We start from the raw sequence: 22626 nt of genomic DNA, 5'->3' as shown, positions 1-22626 counted from the left end.
CAGTTCACTATGTTGACTCTTACAGAATACTCCCCCCCCCCCCCGTTTAAGTATCATTTTCAATAGACGGACTTATTTCTCGCTTGGAAGGGTTTTTAAAGGCTTCCTGCCGTTTCATAAAATAAGTTGTTTGTCTGCGCTTGGTCGTGCCCTCTTTTTTTCCTGCGCGGACCGTCAATAATTCGAGCACAAACCAACTACTTTGCGAGAAAGTATTACTGCACCGCGAATGTGTGAAGTCAGCCGGCGGCTGCGCTTAGCGTGTTCGACAGGTGATGTCGCGATCAGAGCAGACCACCACCATAGCACTGCACGTCAGTTGCGTGCTTATAACATCCGCTGATATTTTAAGAAATAAAATTACATTTCACTCTTTTCCATTCAACAAATAAAAAAAATTCGCACAATCTATACTTACAATGACACGATCCGAGTCCATGATCGTATGCAGCCTGTGGGCGATTGTGATCACCGTGCAGTTGGTGAAGTTCTCCCGGATAGTATTCTGGATTAGAGCATCAGTCCTGCAAGACATGGCCAAAGAATCTTTTGAAAATTGGCGATGGCCAGCGATTCTACAAGCTGGTGTCAATCAGCGAATAAAAGGCATTCTTCGGGTGCCCAAAAAATCAAATTCACTACCTCGGGGTTGGCCGAGTGTGCTTGGAGTTATTGAAAACATGTTTTCAATTGTTGAATGCGCACACAAAGAACAGACATTTTTTATAAACACTGCGTATATTGTAATTGGCAGCAATAACGCCAATGCGTAAAAATGTGTCGTACATTCGCAGCCATAATCGTGAGGGGCGCTAGCTTAAATTCGAATGTTGGAGTCAGTGCATAAACACCCGGCAATGTGGACTGAGGGTAAGTAAGTGCAGTAGCTAATTCGTAAAGCGTTATTCGTGAAGGTTCTCTTTTTTCTCTCCTCAATCTCTCTCCTCCTCTATTAGGAACGTGAAGCTAATCACAAATTCTTACTTTCACTCCTAATTATTTTTAAAATTCGGCAAGAAATCTAGGGGATAGTACGCACTGCAGCAATCGATGTTATGAGAAGCATTCTCAAGGTAAGCCTCCATCCAACATCAGTTGGTATCCCACAAAGCATTACCTGGCCGATCATCAGATTTGTATAAGGCGAGCAACTGCCCGTCTTTTTTCGACGCGAGCGTGCGCGTAAAGACAGAAACAGAATGACGACGATGATAGTATGATGGCGTAGCAGAACGACAAATGTGTGTTTTTTTTTCTCTTTGCTCTGGCGAAGAAACTCTACAATCTGTCCCGTTGTGACATGGGCCAATACAGAAGGCCTCACGCTGTTACACAATGCAGCGCTACGAAGGAAAGACTACACACGGAATATGGGCGCTGGCCAGGAGGCGGTGCAGTTTAACACAGCGTCTAATGCAGCAGAATGGACAGGAGTCAGCAACCGTCCATTTCACTAGAAATGTATGAATGTGCATACCTTAAAATGACAGGCAACCGCTCAGTACAAAATGCGGGATACCCCGCTGATGGAAGGATTGGCTATCGTATCGGTTAAAGCGAGCCATGTTTCTTCTCATTAAACGTGAATTTATATTTTTAATCCCTCAATAAAAGTCACGCCAAATGACCTTTGGCACCCCACGCGGCAGAAAAACACGAAGATGCAAAAGACGTCTATCACGTGACCATCTGTTAGTCTACGTGGTTTCTTGTCTTCTTATTAGTATTGAAATGTAGTACTCTTTTTACGGTAATAACTTTCTATAAGTTACAACGTGCACGCAGGCTGGCAGGGCACTGCCTTCACCTTCTTTTTCGACGAGTTGGTTCGGCTCGTCGGTCGACCGAATAACGAAGACGGGGGCCAGCCCGCCATGACGTAGGCGTGTACGCGGGGTAAAACGCGGTACACACGAGAGAGGTCTGTATAAAAACGCAAACTTATTGTTCCATCTTTTTATTTTCGAATGTGGCTGGAAAGGTCGAAATATAGGTGCTTTACCTCAGTTGCATTTTAGCCTTTGAAAGCAGAACGATGGGCGGCTTTCACAATTTGAGAGGCAGCATATCGGTAGCACCCTCACTTCTCAGCGTTGCTGGAGGAGGGACTCTTAATTTTTTAGAACCTGCTCAGATTTTAAAATTCTGCTTACAAAATATCCACACGCTTTCGAAACTAACCACTGCACGTGTAATTACTAGCGTGGGTGAGCTTTGTGTTCCACCATAACGAACTAGGCCCTTAAAAACCGGTTGTCCCTTTAATTATATACATGTGCAATTGCGCGTGGAAGTAATATAAGTGTTTTTGTACTGAGCTTTTTTCTTATGGTTTTGTTTTCGCGGTTTTCGTTCTTTGTACAGAATTCACAGGTGTGTTCACTTATGGTTCAGTTGATAGACAGCGCTTGTGTCATTTCCCTGTTTGTGTCCACTTTCCTGGCCTTTATTCATTTCAGCATTATTGTGCAACGGGTAATACTTCTACATGGAGATAGAGTAATTGTCCAAAGGAGAGATATGGCTGGAGGAGACGACACACATAAGTCTCCTTTGTCCGTATCTCTATGTTGCACAGTTACTCTGTCGTTATCTACCAACAAGTCCAAGTTCTTCATCAGCTACATTTACTAATTCTCCGTTATTACAATTTAGTTGATACAACATTGAAAGTACAGAGGTACACAGGAAGACAGAGACTTGAAATGATGAAGAGAGGTAGAACAAGGAGCATCGCTGGAGCCAATGTTTCGACAAAGAGAAGGAGATGTTTTCTTGTCAAAACATTGGCTCTAGTAAAATTTCTTGTTCTATCACTATTTACAATTAAAAGACAGCATTATTGCTCTTGCTGAAGTATTATGCATTATGGAATAAAAATTATCAGTGTGAAATGTCAGGAATGTGAAATGGCTTGTGTATTTTAATGCTTCAGCGAAAGCCAGAAAAACAACATGTAGAGAACCGCATTCTTATTTGTCACTACCCAGTTTGGCCAGCTTCATTCAGAGCTTGCACTTTGTTTCATTAATGACCACTGGAATTCATTAATTGAATTGCTTCGTGATCTACTTATGTTTAGAGATGTTGAACTTGTTTTAATGGAGCTTAACATATTGCGTGTAAAAAATATACAATGACATTTTAAGAGGCTTGTAGTTGACTAGCAGATCACTTGATGGTATGAGCTCTGGTTTCCACTGAGCTTCCATGCACAAATCGGATGCACATTCTTTTTTTTTTTCATTGCTTGGATTTTCATAAACATAAGTGCGATTTCTTCTTTGTCGACGTTCTAGTCGTGTTGTTGGACCTAAATGTTTACATTTATTTGTATTGGTATCCATGTCACAGAGACAGCTGAATTTTTCTTGTAAATTGTGACTTGGTAGGACTAAGAGCATTTGTGCAAATTTGCTGCAGGTACACTCTGGTGGCTCCCGCCCCTGCATCATACCACCACCGTGTCCTGACTACATCCACTAGGGGGTTCGAAGCCTTTGGCGGCTCCTGCCACTGCGTCCTGCCACCACCGTGTCTTGACTACGTCCACTAGGGAGTTGGCAGCCTTCGTAATGATGCCAAACAGGCTGGAAGCCGACAGAAAGATTACGGTAAATACATGTAATTAAGTGGAAACTTCTTGAGTGAAGTGGCTTGCAACCATTTAGCAATGAAAGAATTAACTGCGAAGCAGTTTAGACTCCCTGCTATCGGTGCAGGAATGCTCAAGTCTATGCATATTAGACAAAACGCGATGCAAATTTTGAAACTAGTAGGAGACTACCTGTACAATTTTTTTTCTTGCTTAACACAAAACTGCTTTGATAAAGCTTTAGCAATTTAAAAACAATACAGTGTACTCTCATACATGGTATTGGGCATAAATTTACTAGGAATGCCTCAATAGTAAGTATGCCGATAAACTTACACCAAAACTCACTTTTTTTGCTAGTTCGTCGTCATCTCTGTGCACTGCTGCATAATTTATCTTCCTGCAACCAGTTTTTGCATGCAGCACAAGTCCTGAACATGTGGATTGCATAAATTTGCAGCTTTTGCTGTAAGCCAGTTCTATGAAAATAAAGTTAATAGGCCATTTTGTCCATTTTAATGACCCATAATAAACTGAGCAGTGGCTAATAAGCAGTTAAATTTTCGGTGTAAGGCCTCTATTTATTGTCCTGAAAAATTTGGCCCCCTTAATGAAGGAACCAATTTTTTGGTTATGCCTTTTATGATGCATAGTTTGGTGCGTTACACAACATCTCACTTAGTGCTTGCGCCAGTAAAAAAACTTTTAAGTATTTCTTGAAATTAGCATTTGTCCTATATTGAAGGGCCCCCAGTTTTTCAAAACGAAATTTCAAGTGGTCGTGTGCCAGGTCAGGACAGCTCGCATGGAATAGCCTACTTACACAAATAGGGAGGGCCATACCCGCCGTGGTTGCTCAGAGGCTATGGTGTCGGGCTGCTGAGCACGAGGTCGCGGGATCGAACCCCGGCCACGGCGGCCACATTTCGATGGGGGCGAAATGCGAAAACACCCGTGTACTTAGATTTAGGTGCATATTAAAGAACCCCAGGTGGTGGAACTTTCCGGAGTCCTCCACTACGGCGTGCCTCATAATCAGACAGTGGGTTTGGCAGTAAAACCCCATAATTTAAATTATTTTAGGAAGGGCCAAGTACACTTGACTTTATGTTAAGATACTATTATTGATCTACAAAAGACAAAATGAAACATTCCATCCTATAAGCAGCTCTTCACATTCATTTACACTTTTGCACATTTGTATACCTCAAGTCTGGTGACTTGTGTCTGTTTTCATTATCTGCTATGTGCCGATGGTAAACTTCAGGTTTGCCCTATGGTGAAGAATATTTTGGTGCTTATAGATATGGATCTCTGTTTTTCAGGTTGTCTCGAAATTTTACCCAAGCCGTGCCACACACTCGGGCCAGGCCTCTTGCAAACGACGTATAACCAGGCTCAACGCATGAGTGTCGAGTGATTCCGGAGATCAAGGCAACCTGCTGTGCAACCAGCTTGCAACCTTTGGTGATCCCTCTACATGTTCCACCTATTTGACAGCTGTACCTCAGCTGCCACCGATCCAAACAGCATCAGCTGTGGTTACTCATCGAACCATGGATGAATGTTGGGGTGGAGTGATTTGAAGAGACATTCTATTTGTGTCTTCAACTTCTTAGCAAATACTTGTGTTATTATAATTCTTATGTGTCTTTAGTACCTAATTTTTAATGGTTCCTTTCTATTAGAATTCTCACCGATTCCTGCTATTATATTGTACGTCTGTCTTTGTGCCTAGTTCTTCGTAGTTCTTTTGTACTTGTGTATGTAATTGGTAGGTTCATAATTCTTGTTATACAGAGGGGTAAAATGCAAACTTAAGGCATTTTTTTTTCATTTTGATAATCTACAGCACTGCAAATTGTTCAAGAAATGTAACCTAACGTGGGCTCTGGTGCAGGAAAAATTTAAGAGCAATATAGGGTACTTATTTCAAACACCCATTATTTTTGGAGAAGTCAAGACTATAGGAGCACAGAAAAGAAAATATTAAACTAGAGAAAGATGAGTTCCCCTCATAAGTCTCATAATAATGTGACTTCCTTTCACTGCAAAGATACCAGTAATACTCGCATACAAGATTCGAGACACGAAAGCTATGATGCCCTTGGCATTTCTCAGTGCCTATTTGCCACACTGACGAATGTCAAAAGCATCATAGGTTTCATGCACACATTGGTTGTGTTACACTTTTGAGTATTGCATTTCTCAAACACAAAGGTTTACAGCAGTGCTTTAAATAGCAAATGCCTTTCCTAATTTATTAGTGCAAGAGTAACAGTACAGATCATGTAAAAATTATTTTACAGACTATACGTCCATGGATGCAGGCTTCTGATGACATAGCAGTGACGTGGTCGTGGGATGAATGTCTTTATTTCAGATTTAAATATTGGGTTCCAGGTCTGGGTTAGGCTCCTATACTGAGTAGTCTAGGTCAGAGCCCATTTACTAGAGAAAGTGAATTAAACTAGGAATTATAAACATCAAAAGATCTTGTTTAGGACACTAATGTGGCAATCAGCAAGGTTCTTTGGGCATTCATTTCCAAATTTGTGAGGATATATTTTGACTGGTTTCATTATTGTGAGAACAAATATTTGTTTATTGTCACACTAGAGTTGGCTGCCCCCATTTGTATAAAACCCCTTTACAGGCTAAAAATTCAGAGTGTTACCCTATTTACTCTCATAATAGAGACCTTTAGCGTGTCCGGTATTCGGACAAGCGCGGGCGGTTTTCCGGTTTAGTGGGGGCGTCAACGTGAGCGGCCAGATTGGTGGCGCCAGCTGGTGGCGCAAAGCTCAACCCCACAAACACAGAGCTAATTACTATATTCTGCTTAGCTGCTGGCGTAAATTTTCGACAGTGGCGTAATCGTGTTCACAATTACGCCGCTGCCAAAAATTTGCACGAGTGGCGAAGCAGGATATGGTGAGTTACTGCAGTTTTAGCTCTGCGTTTGTCTGGTTGAGCTCTACAACACCAGGCGGCTTCACCGCTCACGTTTACGCTCCGACCATCCGGTAATCCGCCCAAACCACTCCCGTTTACCGGAATAGCGTACAAGCTATAAGTCTCTAATGATCGCACTTTTTTGTAAAAAAATTTACTCAAATTCAGGGGTGCGATCATTACGCGGGTTAAATTTCCCGCAAAAAGAAAAAAAATTTCATCTGGCATTTGCTACGGAAAGACAACAGGTTACCAAATAGGCGGCTGCCGCTGTATGTAGTGCGGGACACAAAAAAGATATGCTGGCGGGCAGAGCAAGCCGAACGAGATTTTTTTTCTTCTCGCGAGTACATTACGTGCATTCAAACAGTTTCTTCCGTATCAGTAATGAATAATATCGGCAAGTTTGTGGCAATAACATAGCCATGTCGACTTTGAGGGGACAGAAACAGATGGGCGCACTTAGCTGCCAGTGACATAGGAACACATGGCGGGCATGCTGCGGAAACTGCGGCATTTGTCTTCAACACTATCCTAATACGGCACGTTTCGGTTAAGGGTGGGCGAATATCTTAGCTGCGTTACAAACGTCGATGAATGAATAGGGTACACTTCTAACGTATCAGTGTAAACGTGGCTGCTATCATTGCCGCTCGCGATTTGCTGCATGCCCACGAGTGCAGACGAGAAGAATCGAAAGACGCCTTTTTTTTGTTGTTTTTGTAGACCACAACCATTATAAAGCCTACACATAATAAAGGCAAGTTTGGTTGTAGCTTTTTTTTTTGTCATAGAAGTGTGGAAAGTGATGAAAGGAATGAAATGGGGCATCTGCTTACGAATGTCGGGTGCGTGCAGACCACTTGGTTTGTCTTGAAGAGTCGTTCGCATAGCAGTCGACAGATGGTAAGCGCGATCATTATTAGCTAGACTTGGCACATGACATATCGCTGCGGCAAGTTAGGGGTGCAATCATTACACGAGAAATAAAAAAATCTAATTTTGCCGACAAAATTTAGGGGTGCGATCATTACGCGAATGCGATCATTAAGCGAGTAAATACGGTAATAGGCTGTTTTTGGTTTTGCGCACTCAATGTTAAGGGATGCAAATGGTGACATACAACAGAATGCAAAAATGACTAAGGATTGCAAGCAGGGTGCGGGGCTTTTTAGGCAGATACGTGCCTGTGCTATTTATAAAGCTACCCATGGTATGCCTGAAGGCATTTTCTAACACTTTGGTAGAATACACTGACACCCACTTATTAAGGGGAAATACTCCTCGAAACAACTTTTTTATATATTTGTACTAGAGATTTGAATATACTGTCATTCATAAAGTGTTTTATCAGGTTTGAATATTCATTGATTTTTGTGTAGCTGCTGTTTTTTAGTTATGTCCTACACAGTGGCAAAATATTTTGTGGGCACTTTCTTGTGTATAAAATTTTCAGAAATAGCTTCATGCTGTATCTTATTTAGCTGGTTGTATACTGCAAAGTGGTGATACCGATCGAAACGGCTTGTACAATTACTGGAACTATGCAAAAAAATATTAGGCCACTTTAAATAATTTTACAGATTGCAATTTCAATTAGATATCAGCATTCTGCATCTTTTGAAGAGTATGTATGCCAAATTTCGTTAGTATAGGACAATTATAAGTGCATAAGGTTATTCTCATGCTATTCTGAGAAAAAGTTTTTGATGTATATTCAATAATTTTTCTTCACCATAGCATGAGACGTATGCAAGATTAGTAGGCAGGCCTGTCTGCCTGCCTACTAATCTTGCATACTTCTAGTAACTTGACATGCTGTTTGAATAGATGTCGGCACTTTGCCGTCTACAAAGAGCTGAGTTAGCTACAGCACACTGCTTTTTGTAAAAATTTAGTACACAAGAAGGTGCCAGCAAAGATCACTGTATTTTCCCATTGTGTAGGACATAACTCAAGAAGCAGCTAAAAAAATACTAATGACATATATGAAATCTGCATGAAGAATTCTACAATTTGCTCTCTTTCCAAGCCTCTAGTACAAATAATAAAACTGTTTCCAGTAATATTCAATCAGCAAAACATGCCCCTTGCTATAGTGACCTACAACATAGCGACGCAAATTGAAGGCAAGTCCTTTTGTCGAAGCGACTCTGGGCTGTCTTCCCAAGGGCTTCTGTTAAACACTGTGAATTTTCCTGCATTTGCCAGAAGTGCAATACGAAAATGTTTGTGAATGTGCAATTGGTATTGGCACACTAACAGAAAAAAAAGACAGTTCTGTGACATGCAGAATCGACTATAACTTTGTTCGGCATTTACATTTTCACTCCATATCTTTGTTTTGTGTTTTGTACTGAGTGTTTCAGCAGAGACTACCACTAAAAATTGAACATAACTGCTTCATGACAATGCGGCAATTTTCGCTAACAGAAATTGACAGCAGTGGCAGGCATTATAATTACAGTACTCAATAACGTCTAGTTTGTAAGAACTCAGACTAGCACCAGTTCTGAGATACACAACCCAAAAAGACATGATCAAATAGGTTTATCTTCCACACAGAATTGTCCCACAAGGCTTACAAAATGTTTTGTGGCAAAGTAATATCTGCAACAGCAAAGCATGTTCCACCAAGTATGGCGATAAATATTTCAGAGCTGTCAATTTGAGGACTCCTACAAACTAACAATACCTTCAGCACTGACTAGCCTCAATAATGGGATGTCAGCCATTTTGCTGAAATTAATAAAAATTTAATTATTGTGATCTTGTTTAAGAAGAAATTTGCCATTCTAATGCAGTTCTAGTCTCTGTCACTTTTGTAAACATTTTCCAAATATTTTTTCAGACTACAATTTTTGGTAATAGAGGTATTCATTGCAGAAAGAGCTAGTCCTTCGTATTTAATAATAAAGGTACTGGTCATTGTAGATTTTCTGTCTTCAACATTTGTTCTGTTGCACAGCTGTTTCTTGAAATCTGAAATGATGTATCCATCTCTTTGTTAGCGATAAACAGGGAAATCTGTCAGTATGTTTGTTTAAAATACAGCTGATCAACCCGATAGTTAGGCTGCTTGCTAATTATAAATTATAACGATAATAGTGCAGGACCTTAAAAACAGAGTGATGCTGACTCACAACTATGCCCAGCTGCATCCACGCAGCTGTGCCATACAATGTGCATGTGTTCAGAAGAGCCAAATGCCCCAGAGAGAAAGCAACAGTAACTCATTGTTTGTCATCTTGTAGAAGCAGATTATGCGCTAGGTGTAATTTATGCTCAGCAAATACATAAATCAGTCATGTCAGGTGTCTTACTTTAGGTTGCAAGTACGAAGTTTTTGTAATTTTGCTTGTTTTTATTTTGTTTCCTTTGTGAGCATGAGTGACTTGGTCGCCTTCGCACATATTCTCAAAACTGTTTCATCACTGGGAATAACGAAATTTAATTTACATATAAAATTCCGAGTTACTAATTTGGTAGGCTTCGAGCTTAATTCTCTCATCTTTTATATGTTTATCTACCAAGTAGTCTTATCGTTCATTGAAGCATATCCACGCAATGCAGAGTGGGCACCCAAATTATAAATATCTGTTCTTGCTTTCTACCCTGCTCTGGTGTTTTCAAAACCTAGCATCGGTGCAATGGCCTGTCTGCACCTGCAGAAAAGTAGTAAAGTGGCTAAAGTTAAAGCTCAACAACATAATTAAGATACAAAGCAAAAATATAAGTTCGTAATTGTCCCCCATAACCAGAGTTTCGCTTTGAATTAAAAAAAAAAGTTGACATCCTGCTGTGGTGTGAGAGTTGCTTTGGGCATCAAGGGGACTGACTATGTAGCACCTGTACTAGTGTACACAACGAAGCAACAAAAAAAGATCGCTCCAGATTGGAGTGGCAGTGGAAAGTTAAGAACAGATGTTTTATTTCATGCACCATTAATGTGGCTTATCATCTGCTCCTGTTGTATGGGAATGCATACATTGGGAAGACAATCCTTTGCGCCATTGTTACCTTAGCGGGACACCAGAGAAAGGTAGAAATCGAGAACAGGTATTCACACTTGGTTGCCCACAGTGTATTACCTGGATGTGTTTCACTCTACAAAAGACTACTGCGGTAGATAATCATAATGACAAAAACAAAAGAATTAAAAGAGGTATGTGTCAGTCATCCGTCCGTGACCTCCAGTGTTTATAGAAACACTTCTTTCTGTATATGTGCCAAGCCGCGGGGAGGCATTACGTAACTCAGTCATGCTTGCTAAGTTAAAGATTGGAATAAGGAAAATCACAAGAACATTGTATGAGTGATTTGTAAATGTGGCACCTAATGTAACTTATTTATGTATGCGCTGAGAACAGATTACAGCCAGTGCATATTGTGCTCTTACAGGATGACTTGTGATGAGTAAAAGAAGCCTTCCTCACATCGTCCTCTTTGTTTCTTTTGGATCTTTCTGCTCTATGTGTATTGTTACAGCTGCGTGCATGCAGCTGGGTATAGTTTGTTTATGTGTTCTGCTTCCTCCCTTGTCCTCATCATTCATGCGCTATCTTTGCCGTAACAAAATACAGCTACCTGTGCTACTTATTTTTTCAACGTGTTTGCGTTAAGGAAAGATTTGTATTAGCGGTTATTTCTACCTGTGAAATTGTCTGTGTCAGCTATTGTCCTTAGTCTTGCAAAAGTATGTTGCTCAACATAAATAAATGATCAGTATAAGTGTTGCTATATTTAATTCTGTAATTTTGTCAGTTATGAATTATTATACACTGTTGCATGTTGTATGGTAGAATAAAATTTATGCAGAACTTTTTAATGTGGTATTTTTCAGATCAAATTTCATCTCACGCTAACATGCACAAATTGTATAGGAGAAAGTGCCAACAAGAGTACCATAAGGTAAGACAGCTGCTTTTACTGTTAGATTAGATTATCGATTGCCAACCAGTTGTTTTCAGCAAGCATAGTATAATTCATAGATAATGTAATCAAAGTTGGAATATTGTTTTTATTGCACTTCATTATATAGGTCTCCTTGGTATATAAGTGCAGCCTTTCTTATTTGTTATGTGTTGCTTACTTGCTTAGAATGTTAAGTCGTAAGTTAAGTCTTGTAGAACAGGGAAATAGGTTGAACTTATAAATCTTTGACATATTATAGGAGACTTGTGCGGAGGTGAATTGAACTTCTACATGAGTTACATAATATTTCGGGGTCTCATTATGGTTCTGAGTGGCATTGCAGTGTCATGCATATGGAGCTGCAGGCTACATATCAGATATTTATTTAAGACTTGTGCTTGATTGGATATTGATTCCAGTTTAATAGTAATCAGAACTGTCTTGCTTTCATAGTAATTCTGTGCTGACTGGTACATTTGAATTTTACAGAAGACAATAACAAAGATTGATGAAATATTAACTTTTTCTTGCTAACCTGCCATGTGCTTCTTGGCAAGTTCGCTGTGGATTCTTTGTTATCCTATGCTGTATTTTCACAGTAGTCTTCTTGAGAACTAGCTGTAGTCGTGCGTACTTACAGCAAGAGTTTTGACACATTTTGAATAGCAGCTCGACACTGCCATCCAAGAATGAAACGACTTACCTGGATTAGTTACTTCACTTTATTTGCAAGAGACCGGCACCACGCATTAAGGGTAACTTGACACACACTGCTGGAGTCATCAGACTCATCTAGAATAGTTACCTGAATCATTCTTGCAGTGTTCATGTGACACTTTATCTGGAGTCGTCTGACTCATCTGGAATAGTTGACGGACTCCCTCATCACTAGTCTTGTAATCCTTTTGAGAGGATATAGGCGACTACTACACAGAGTATGCATGACTATTGTGTGCGGAGTCACGTAAACACCTTGTATTGAGCACAGATAGTCTCGGGACTCTCTGCCAAAAGAGAGTTCGGGTGTCTCCCACATAGTGTGTCGTATACGTGACGAGTCCAGACTCTTCGAAAAGAGTAAGGAATACTCTTTTTTTTCTTAATGTGTACTATCGCATTTGGCAACCTGTACCATCACCGACTTACAGAAAATGATTGCGCCCGACTTTCCATCCGAGCACGCTCGTGAGCTCTACCGCGTTCTGTTTGCCTACCACAATATTTTTGACTTTAACGATCGTCCTTTGGCATAAACTACAGCTGTTAAACATCGCATTATTACCTGCGATGCCCCCTCCTATTCATCGCCCCCCGTATCGAGTGCCACCGGCTGAGCGTCAAGTTATTCACGCAGAAGTTCGCAAAATGCTTGCCAAGAACATTATTGAACCGTCATGTAGTCTATGGGCGTCACCTGTTGTTCTAGTAAAAAAGAAGGATGGCTCCTGGCACTTTTGCGTGGATTATCGGCACCTTAACAGGGTTACCAAAAAGGACCTGTATCCCCTACCTCAGATTGATGAGGCCCTTGACTGCCTCCACGGTGCTCGCTATTTCTCCTCTATTGGCCTTTGCTCCGGCTACTGGAAGATTGCCGTGGACGATCTTCACCGCAAGAAGACTCCTTTTGTAACACCCGACGGTCTTTATCAATTCAAAATGATGCCGTTCGGTCTAAGTAACGCTCCTGCCACTTTCGAACACATGATGGACTCCCTTCTTCACGGTTTCAGATGTTCCACATGCCTGTGCTACTTCGACGACGTTACAGTATTTTCCCCAAAGTTCGCTGCGCTCCTCGAGCGCCTCTCAGTAGTCCTGGACGTTTTTCGTCGAGCCGCTCTGCAACTCAACGCATCGTAGTGCCAATTCGGCCGTCACCAGATTACCGTCCTTGGACATCTCGTTGACGCGAACAGAGTGAAACCGGACCTACGCAAGATCCATGCTGTTACGCACTTCCCTGTTTTGAACAGTCTCAAGGATGTGCGCAGCTTCATCGGCTTTTGTTCGTACTTCCGCCGTTTCGTGAAAAATTTTGCGGCCATAGCACGACCACTAACCGAGCTTTCGAAAAAGACGCCCCTTTCTAGTGGTGCGATAACGAGGCCTCTGCATTCTCGCATCTAATCGACCTTCTCAAAACGCCTCCCGTTCTGGCCCATTTCGATCCTTCTGCGCCTACCGAAGTCCGATGGCAGCGGTCACGGAATTGGCGCAGAACTGGCACAACGCCAGCGCGGCCACCACCGTGTTATCGCTTACCCCAGCAGGCTCCTCCCACCCGCGGAGCGCAACTATTCCATCACTGAGCGTGAGTGTCTGGCCCTAGTTTGGGCGGTAGCGAAATTCCGCCCATACTTATAAGGCCGACCCTTTTCCATTGTCACGTTCCTCCCTGACGGGTCTGATCTTCTTCTTGTCGTGCCAAAACATCTACGACAGAGTGTGATCTTTGAGATGCATGATGCACCCACTGCAGGACATCTTGGGGTAACCCACACGTACGCCCGCCTCCGCCAGCCGATCACCAGCCGATCACCGTTCCTGTAGAACCGTTTTTTCGGGTTGGATTAGACCTCCTCGGTCCCTTTCCCACGTCATCCTCTGGGAAGAAATGGGTAGCCCAGTAATGTGGAAAGTTGGGCTAGTTGGTGATTAATCATCCTACCTTGCTGGTGAAGCAGCGCACTGACACGGACGCGGTCCTCTTGTGTGTCTTCTCTGTGTCCGTGTCAGTGCGCTGCTTCACCAGCAAGGTATAATGAAATGGATAGCCGTCGCAACTGATTACGCCACCCGATACGCTATCACGCGGGCTCTCCCTACCAATTACGCCACTGACGTCGCGGACTCTCTCTTGCGTGACATTATATTGCTTCATGGCGCCCCACGACCCCTGCGTACTGTCCGTGGTCGTAACTTCCTCTCGAAAGTTATCGCCAACATTGTGCGTTCCTGCTCCACTCAACACAAGCTGACTACCTCATACCATCCTCAAACCAATGGCCTGACAGAGCAGTTAAGCCGTACTCTTACCGATATGCTGTCCAAGTACGTTTCCTAGGACCACCATGACTGGGACATTGCCCTTCCTTACGTCACATTTGCGTATAACTCCTCCCGGCATGCACCGCCAGATTTTCTCTATTTTATCTACTGTACGGTCGCGAACCGACCCTGCCCCTTGACACGGCACTTCCTCCTGCTGAGATCTCAACAAGCTAGTATGCGGGCGACGCCATCGCCCTCACCGACCAGGCACGCCAGCTTGCCCGTAGTCGATTGACGGCCTCGCAAACCACTGAGCAGCGTCAGTACTACGCCCGCCACCGTGACGTACAGTTTTTGCCCGGTGCGCTCGTGCTCCTGTGGTCGCCCTCTCGTGACGTAGGACTTTCAGAAAAGCTTCTTTCGCGATACACAGGGCCCTACCACGTGCTGCGTTAGTTGACGTCTGTGAGGTACAAAATTGCTCCTGTGAGTTCGATATCGTCCTCGACTCTGGCATCTAGTGGTGTCGTGTACGTCAGTAGGCTCAAGGCCTACTACACTGCTTCCTAGTCCGGCCATTAGACGCTCTGGGACGGCGCTTTTACCGCGGGGGTTAATGCTACGGAACAGTAGAGTGCTTTAGGTTAGGGGACGCAAGCGGCTTGCGTCCCCTAAACTAAAGCTCTCGAGTACTTGGGATGACGAAGAGGCGAGCAGTGTGAAAACGACGACGGCGATTAGACGCTAGCGCGGGCTGTTGCTCTTTGGCCAAGTGCGGCACATTTCCTTGTAAATATACTTGTATATAACTTTTCGTCTGCGTATTTCTACGTAACAATATCATAAAAGCATATGTCGTATGGTTTATATCGATGATTTTAGGGGGTTCTGTTGTCTAGCCTTTTGTGCCTAATTTGTGTTTCCCAAATAAGCCTTCAGTTGCGAGTCGGCGCTGCTTCTGCCGCCTTCATTTCTCTTCCGTGTCTTCCGGCGCAGTATTTCAGACTGCTTCAGGGCAAAAGACAACTGCTTGAGTCAAATAAAATCATACCTTCGACATCTACTAAACATAGAAACAAGTTTTATTGTTCCCTTGAAGGAAATAAATGGCATTATTTGCCTTCGATGCTCTTGGGAGGTCTTCAGGTTTTACTTTATTCAACCACTTTTGTAAACAACTGCTAGTAAAGGATGCCACAACCATTGTTTCGAATAGTTATCGTCAATGAGACATCCTAGTTATATAATTTTCCTTTGAAAATCACATGCAGAGCACAGTTTCAGCAATTATCAACGTATTTTGCAAATCACACTTTTTGGCCCTAAGATGCGTACTTGTAAACTGGGTTGAGGGTGTAAGGCGCACACTCGCAACCCCCATTTTTGTTCGCTCTACATCTGTTGCCTCTGGCATTTACTGCAACGAACTTTCGGGCGTCTTTCATCACATAATAAACGACTGGAAGCGGGAAGTGCCACCCTGAGGAGAGCAGGGACGTCTTACGTGGGGCGGTATGCTTACGTTTTTCAGTTATGACTCGTGGATGGTGAATACTAATGTAGCGAAGCGGTGTATTGTATTAAGGGGTGACAATGGCGACGCAGTTTATGTGCAGGACCTGCGCTGCACGAAATCAAGGTGACAAAGATGTGCTGAAAGGCAGCAGCTACAGCGGGACCCGGACGCTCATTTAAAGCAAATCTGCCTCTTCCTCGGGCTTTTCCACGGCCATTGACGCTGTGCGGGGTCGGTTGAGGGCGTGTCTTAACCGGCGGTGCGCGGCAGAGTCGGCAACTCGCTTAAAAACAGCGCGTCGCTACAGTACCCTGCAATTATGTGTGAACGCCGCAGAAAAAAAAAGAAAAACATTGCACAAGCTACAGCGCATACAACTTAATCAAGAGAGAGAGAGAAATCCGCGAATGGTCCGAGCCGATGCAGTCACGAAACGAGTGAGTGCCTAGCCGCTCTTCGCTCGTGGCAGCTCGCACACGCGGGAGGAGTCCACGAGAGGGGAAACCTGACGTCGTAAACCATGCCTTCTTTGGGGTCTCTTCAATAAAGGAAACGCTGCAACTAGACATGGGAAATGTTGCGGATGAACTGGAGAAGAGTCATTTCAAGGTATGGTGAAGTACGCTTCTGCTGTTACGAAACACAGAGCAAGCTTCCGAACGCGAAATTGTGGCGCAGCGCGGGCTGAAAACAAAACCGCATTAACATAGTATACAGCGTCGAGACACATGTCCAGCCAATGAATGAACGCGCCATGGTATAGCTTAGTGTCTATGGCGTTGTGCAAGGTCACGCGTTCGACTCCATTTCGACGGGGACGAATGCAAAAGCGCTCGTGCGCCTATGGATTTAGGTGGGCGTTGCGTAACCCAGGGTGGTCAAAGTTAATCTGGAATTCCCACTAAGGCGTGCCTCATAATGAGATAGCGGTTTTCGTAGCCTAAAGGGCCCTGATTTAATGAAAGTATAACATTTTTGCTTTGATGCGATATGCCCTATGCAATAATTGCGGTGCTAGCCTTCTTCCGGGCTTTTGTCAATGTCGCAAAACTACGCCTCAAACAAGAAGTGGTAAAAGCAACGTTAAGCATCAACTCACCACTTCCGAATTCCACTAAACGCTCAACTACAACATTTGCCGCCGAAATCAGCGCCAATTATCAACGCAAGCAGCATACAAAGTTTTAAAGCGAAAGCTTTACTGGCCGCGAACTTGCGATTTCGCCGTGGCGGTGCTCCGAGGAGGCACATAACGTCACAACGCGCGCCTCACCGCAGATATTTCTCTTTCTCTCTCGCTCCCTAGTCACTACTGCGCATGCACCCCTAGTAGCACCGAGCCACAGGTGTTCCGCCGCTGCGCAGCGCCGCGCCTTTCCGCTGCCGCCATGTGGTATTACGTCACGCCCCGTTTCTCGTCGTTGCGCTCGCCTCCGCTCGCTTCGCCAGCTGCGTCGCATGCCTGATAACATGTCGGAGGATTGAAAAACGGAGCTCGCATGCGCCGCAACCACAGTTGAGGCGGCAGTATGGACGGCGACAATATTGATAAGCAGGTGGAGGCCTGGAATCGACATCGGAACGAGATCAAGAGGAAACGAATCGCCCAGGAAACAGACGAACAGCGCGCCGAACGACTGGCTAAACGCCGCAACATAGCTAGACAACCAGAGTAACCTGGACTTGCAATCAAGATTAACGAAGGCTAACCATGCTACGCCTTAGCTTTCGCTACGTATATCCTGGCATAACCGAGCTGAGTCACTGCCAATTTGCTTACTAGACCCACAGTGCGTGGGATTCGTTCGATTTTTCTTGCTTCTCATTCCATGTTTGGCATAATCGAAGAACGGAACCACCTCTCTTTGTTATCAACATCTTTTATAGGTCTACGCTGCATACCATTCAACGTTTAACTCTTTGGAAAGGAAAAATGAAGCCATGAAGCTTAGGGTATGTTAACTGCCTGTTTTGTTTGCAGATGGTAATCAATGTATAAATAACACAACAGCCACGTACAAAAATATATGGCTACCCGCCTGCAGGATGTGACGAGCAGCTTTGTTCTTTTCGGATAGAATCTGGGTCGCCCAAGAATAAAAAGTTCGTACCTAGGGTCCACGTTGGCCGTTGCCTCATCCATGACGAGTATCTTGTTTTGTCGAAGTACGGCCCTTGCAAGACAAATGAGCTGGCGCTGACCCACGCTGAAGTTGCCGCCCCCTTCGGACACTTGGGCCGAGAGCCCACCAGGAAGATCTTCGATGGAAGCCTTCAGGCGCACCTGCAAGCACGTCCGTCGTGATCAAAGAACCGTGGGGTACCACGCCATGCTGGGGGAACCAGAAACCAACATGTACAAAATATTTTTGCTGACAAGGATACTCTTGAACCCATGAATATTTAATGCGTTATATACGCTGACTCGAAGCTCATGCGCAGGCAGCTTCCTTTATTCGATACGTTGTGTAACACTTTGTTCCGAAAGCGGTCAAATAATGTTGAAAGTTAACTTAAAAAGTTAAATCATGGTGTTTTACGTGCCAAAACCACGATCTGATTATGACCACATCGCAGTGGGCGACGCCGAATTAATTTTTACCCCTGCGGTTCTTTAACATTCCCCAAAATCTAAGTACAAAGGCGTTCTTTTTTTTTTGCATTTCGCCCCTACCAGAATGCGGCCGCCATGGCCAGGATTTGATTTCGCAATCTCGTGCTTAGCAGCCCAACGCTATTGCAAGTAAGCAACCACGACGGGTACGGCGAACGTTCAACATGTTATATTGCAATTATTATAAAATACAAAGGACCCCTTCGAAATTAATGCCCAACAGTCCACATTGTCAAATATTTACTTTTGAAAAGCACTTCGACCATGCAACGACGTACAAGCATAATTTAGACGCGTTTGGATCGTGTATCGCACGCTGAACGTACAGTCATCAATTCAGAAGTGGACAAAATGCTTCGCAATGGGGTCATCGAACCATCAGCCAGCCCGTGGGCTTCGCCTGTCGTCGTTATGAAAAAAAAAAGGTGGTACCTTGCGTTTTTGCGTCAGTTATTGCCATTTAAACATCACCCATAAAGACGTCTACCCACTACTACGCATTGATAACACCTTGGACTGTTTGCACGGAGCTAAATACTTCTATTCCATTGATCTTCGGTCCGGCTACTGGCAGATATCAGTTGATGAAATGGGCCGCGAGAAGACGGCCATCATCACACCTGATGGTTCATATCAGTTCAAAGTCATGCCCTTGGGCCTATGCAATGCTCCTGCGACATTTGCACCTATGACGGACTCTCTTCTGCGAGGCTACAAATGGACCACCTGTCTTTGTTATCTTGACGACGTTATTGTTTTTTCCCCAACGTTCGGCAGCCACCTCACCCGACGCGCTGTCATTCTTGCGGTCTTCTGAAAAGCCGGCCACAACTGAACTCCACGATATGTCAATTCAGGAACCCTCAGATTACCATGTTGGGACACCTCGTTAACGCATCTAGTATACAAACTGATCCGGAAAAAGTTGGCGCGGTTCGCAATTTCCCCGTGCCACATACTTCTGACGTGCGCTGCTTCGTCGGCTTATGTTCTTACTTTCGCTGTTTCGTCAAAAAACATCGCCGACGTTGCTCGGCCTTTGACAGATCTTAAGAACACGCCGTTCGCATAGGGCCCTGAGCAAGCTCACGCGTTGACCGCTCTCATCGAATTTCTGACCACCCCTTCCACACTTGCCCACTTTTCTCTGTCTGCACAAACCGAAGTCAAGGCTCTCATCGACCAGCACGCCAACGACGAGCAAGCGCGGTACGTGGACGTGGCCGAATACCAACGGAACGCCTTCGCAGCGGTCGTCATAGAGGCGTCGACCGGCGCCACAAGGACGGCAGCGAGCGAGAGAAGCGCCGGAGCGGAACAGGCGGAGGAGGTAGCCATCGCCTTGGCCATCGCCGACGCAGACTGCCAAACGGTGCTGAGTGACTCGACACAGGCGGTGCGAAACTTCATCATCATCATCCTCATCAGCCTGGTTACGCCCACTGCTGGGCAAAGGCCTCTCCCATACTTATCCAACTACGCCGGTCATGTACTAATTGTGGCCATGTCGTCCCTGCAAACTTCTTAATCTCATCCGCCCACCCAACTTTCTGCCGCCCCCGGCTACGCTTCCCTTCCCTTGGAATCCAGTCCGTAATCCTTAACGATCCTCGGTTATCTTCCCTCTTCACTACATGTCCTGCCCATGCCCATTTCTTTTTCTTGATTTCAACTAAGATGTCATTAACTCGCATTTGTTCCCTCACGCAATCTGCTCCTCTCTTATCCCTTAACGTTACACCCATCATTCTTCTTTCCATAGCTCGTTGCGTCGTCCTCAATTTAAGTAGAACCCTTTTCGTAAGCCTCCAGGTTTCTGCGCCGTACGTGAATACTGGTAATACACCGCTGTTATATACTTTTCTCTTGAGGGATAATGGCAACCTGCTGTTCATGATCTGAGAATGCCTGTCAAACGCACTAAAGCCCATTCTTATTCTTCTGATTATTTCTGTCTCATAATCCGGATCCGCGGTCACTACCTGGCCTGAGTAGATGTATTCCTTTACCACTTCCAGTGCCTCGCTACCTATCGTAAACTGCTGTTCTCTTCAGAGACTGTTAAACATTAAGTTAGTTTTCTGCAGATTAATATTTAGACCCACCCTTCTGCTTTGCCTCTCCAGGTCAATGAGCATGCATTGCAATTGGTCTGTTGAGTTACAAAGCAAGGCAATATCATCAGCGAATCGCAAGTTACTAAGGCAGAAGGCAGAACGCCGAGTCTTGCAGCTCTACTTATTTTGTGGATTTTTTTTAGGCTTTGCCAGTGAACTGCTATTTCCTCCTTAACTGCAATGAAGATGGAGTCTCACGCGCGTCCGCCGGACTCGGTAGTTCCCGCGGCGGCTGCCTCCAGGAAGCGCAACGGCACCGAGAGTGACTCTGACAGCGACGACACCATGCAGTATTATGTCAGCAGTGAGGATTCCTGTGACGAGAGTTTCGAGCTGGTGCGCAGTCGTAAAGCAAAACGAAGGTTTCTCAGCGCATCCTCGAATTCCAGTGAGTCCGCCGTGAGATCTTCGTGGAATACCGAGGAGCTCACCATCCTGTTCGCGCCAATTCTCGCTACTGACAACCTGAGACGCCTCAACAGGCAAGCCGTGTCTTCACATCTAGAGGCACTGGTTCCGAATGAAATCAAAGACATCAGAGTGAACACCCGTAAGAACGTCCTCGCGATTGACGTAGAACACGCGGCTGCGTTGTATTCTTTGCGCAATGTCACGGAACTTGACGGGATGAAAGTCCGCCCTCATATTCCGCTGGGCAAACAAATCAGTAGTGTCGTAACTTACGATGTTGACGAGACCATTGTCGACTCCGATCTGTCAATCTTAATCAAGCCAGCTACAGAAAACACCATTATCACAAAAGCGTTTCGTCTCGGCACATCATGGTGTGTCAATAATTTAATTAATTTAATTATGGGGTTTTACGTGCCAAAACCACTTTCTGATTATGAGGCACGCCGTAGTGGGGGACTCCGGAAATTTGGACCACCTGGGGTTCTTTAACGTGCACCTAAATCTAAGTACACGGGTGTTTTCGCATTTCGCCCCCATCGAAATGCGGCCGCCGTGGCCGGGTTTCGATCTCGCGACCTCGTGCTCAGCAGCCCAACACCTTAGCCACTGAGCAACCACGGCGGGTCACGGTGTGTCAAAACCATATTTAAAGGCGAATTCCTACCATCGCATGTAAAAGTGGGCCACTTCCGACACGCAGTTCACCCCTTCATACCAAAACCGCTGCAATGCTGGAAGTGCATGAAATTTGGGCATGTGAGTAGTGTGTGCAAGAACACTACCGTCTGTTCTCGCTGCACTGGGCCCCACACCACTAACACGTGCGAGGCCAGTGTGCTGAAGTGCGCAAACTGCAGCGGTCCTCACGATGCATCCTCGAAGGAATGCCCTTTAATTCGCAAGGAAATGGCAATATTGAGGAAAATGGTTAGCGACCACTCATCTCACCGAGAAGCAGCAACATCTATTAGGCGGCGACGATCGCGTCGGCGACGTCAATCACGAACCTCCAAAGCCTCTGCAGAGCGCCAGCCACGTGCATTACCACCCACTCTTCCACCCAGGCCAAACGCAGTCAGCTCAAAGGACAAAGGTGCAACGAACAGCCCTGCTGCTGACGCGTGGCCTGCATTCCCGAGGCTAAATGCTCCTACTGAGCGAAATCAGACTTCTACAGCAAGGGACACTTCGATTGTTCCTGATAAACTGACGGATCAAGATGAACAAATTGTTGCCATGATCAGCTCTCTGGTGAGTGCTATTCGTGTTCTTCTGGACAAGATACAGACACCAACAGCTCGAAGTGCGTTGCAAGTGCTGGATGGCATCAATCCGGTTCTAGCGAGCCTTCAGAAGTCCAGTGTTCTAGTCCAGCTTCTACAGCAGAACCATGGCTCATCGACAGCAACAGTGATCGTTCCGGGATGATGTCAGAAGTGCCTCCATATCCTAATGGAATGCGAGAGGCCTAAGGTCACGTATTTCGGATTTTCGACAGTTCGTGTTT

The 22626-nt window shown here is 44.7% G+C and overlaps 1 protein-coding gene across 1 annotated transcript in view; it reads right to left on the bottom strand.

Moving 5' to 3' along the window:
• The window catches only part of LOC126539762 (ATP-binding cassette sub-family C member 4-like), a 390950-nt gene that overhangs the window by 8980 nt on the left and 359344 nt on the right, over window positions 1-22626 (bottom strand). Inside the window, exons 25-26 of the mRNA XM_050186602.3 lie at window positions 18086-18258; window positions 419-524 (exon numbers count right to left, since the gene is read on the bottom strand). Coding sequence (XP_050042559.1) covers window positions 419-524; window positions 18086-18258 — 279 coding nt within the window. The remainder of the gene's footprint in view (window positions 1-418; window positions 525-18085; window positions 18259-22626) is intronic.

Source organism: Dermacentor andersoni, chromosome 2 (genome assembly GCF_023375885.2).
Source record: "Dermacentor andersoni chromosome 2, qqDerAnde1_hic_scaffold, whole genome shotgun sequence".
Classification (NCBI taxonomy): Eukaryota; Metazoa; Arthropoda; class Arachnida; order Ixodida; family Ixodidae; genus Dermacentor; species Dermacentor andersoni.
Note: the sequence above shows the minus strand (reverse complement) of the source record. Positions and strands in the feature narration are given on the sequence as shown.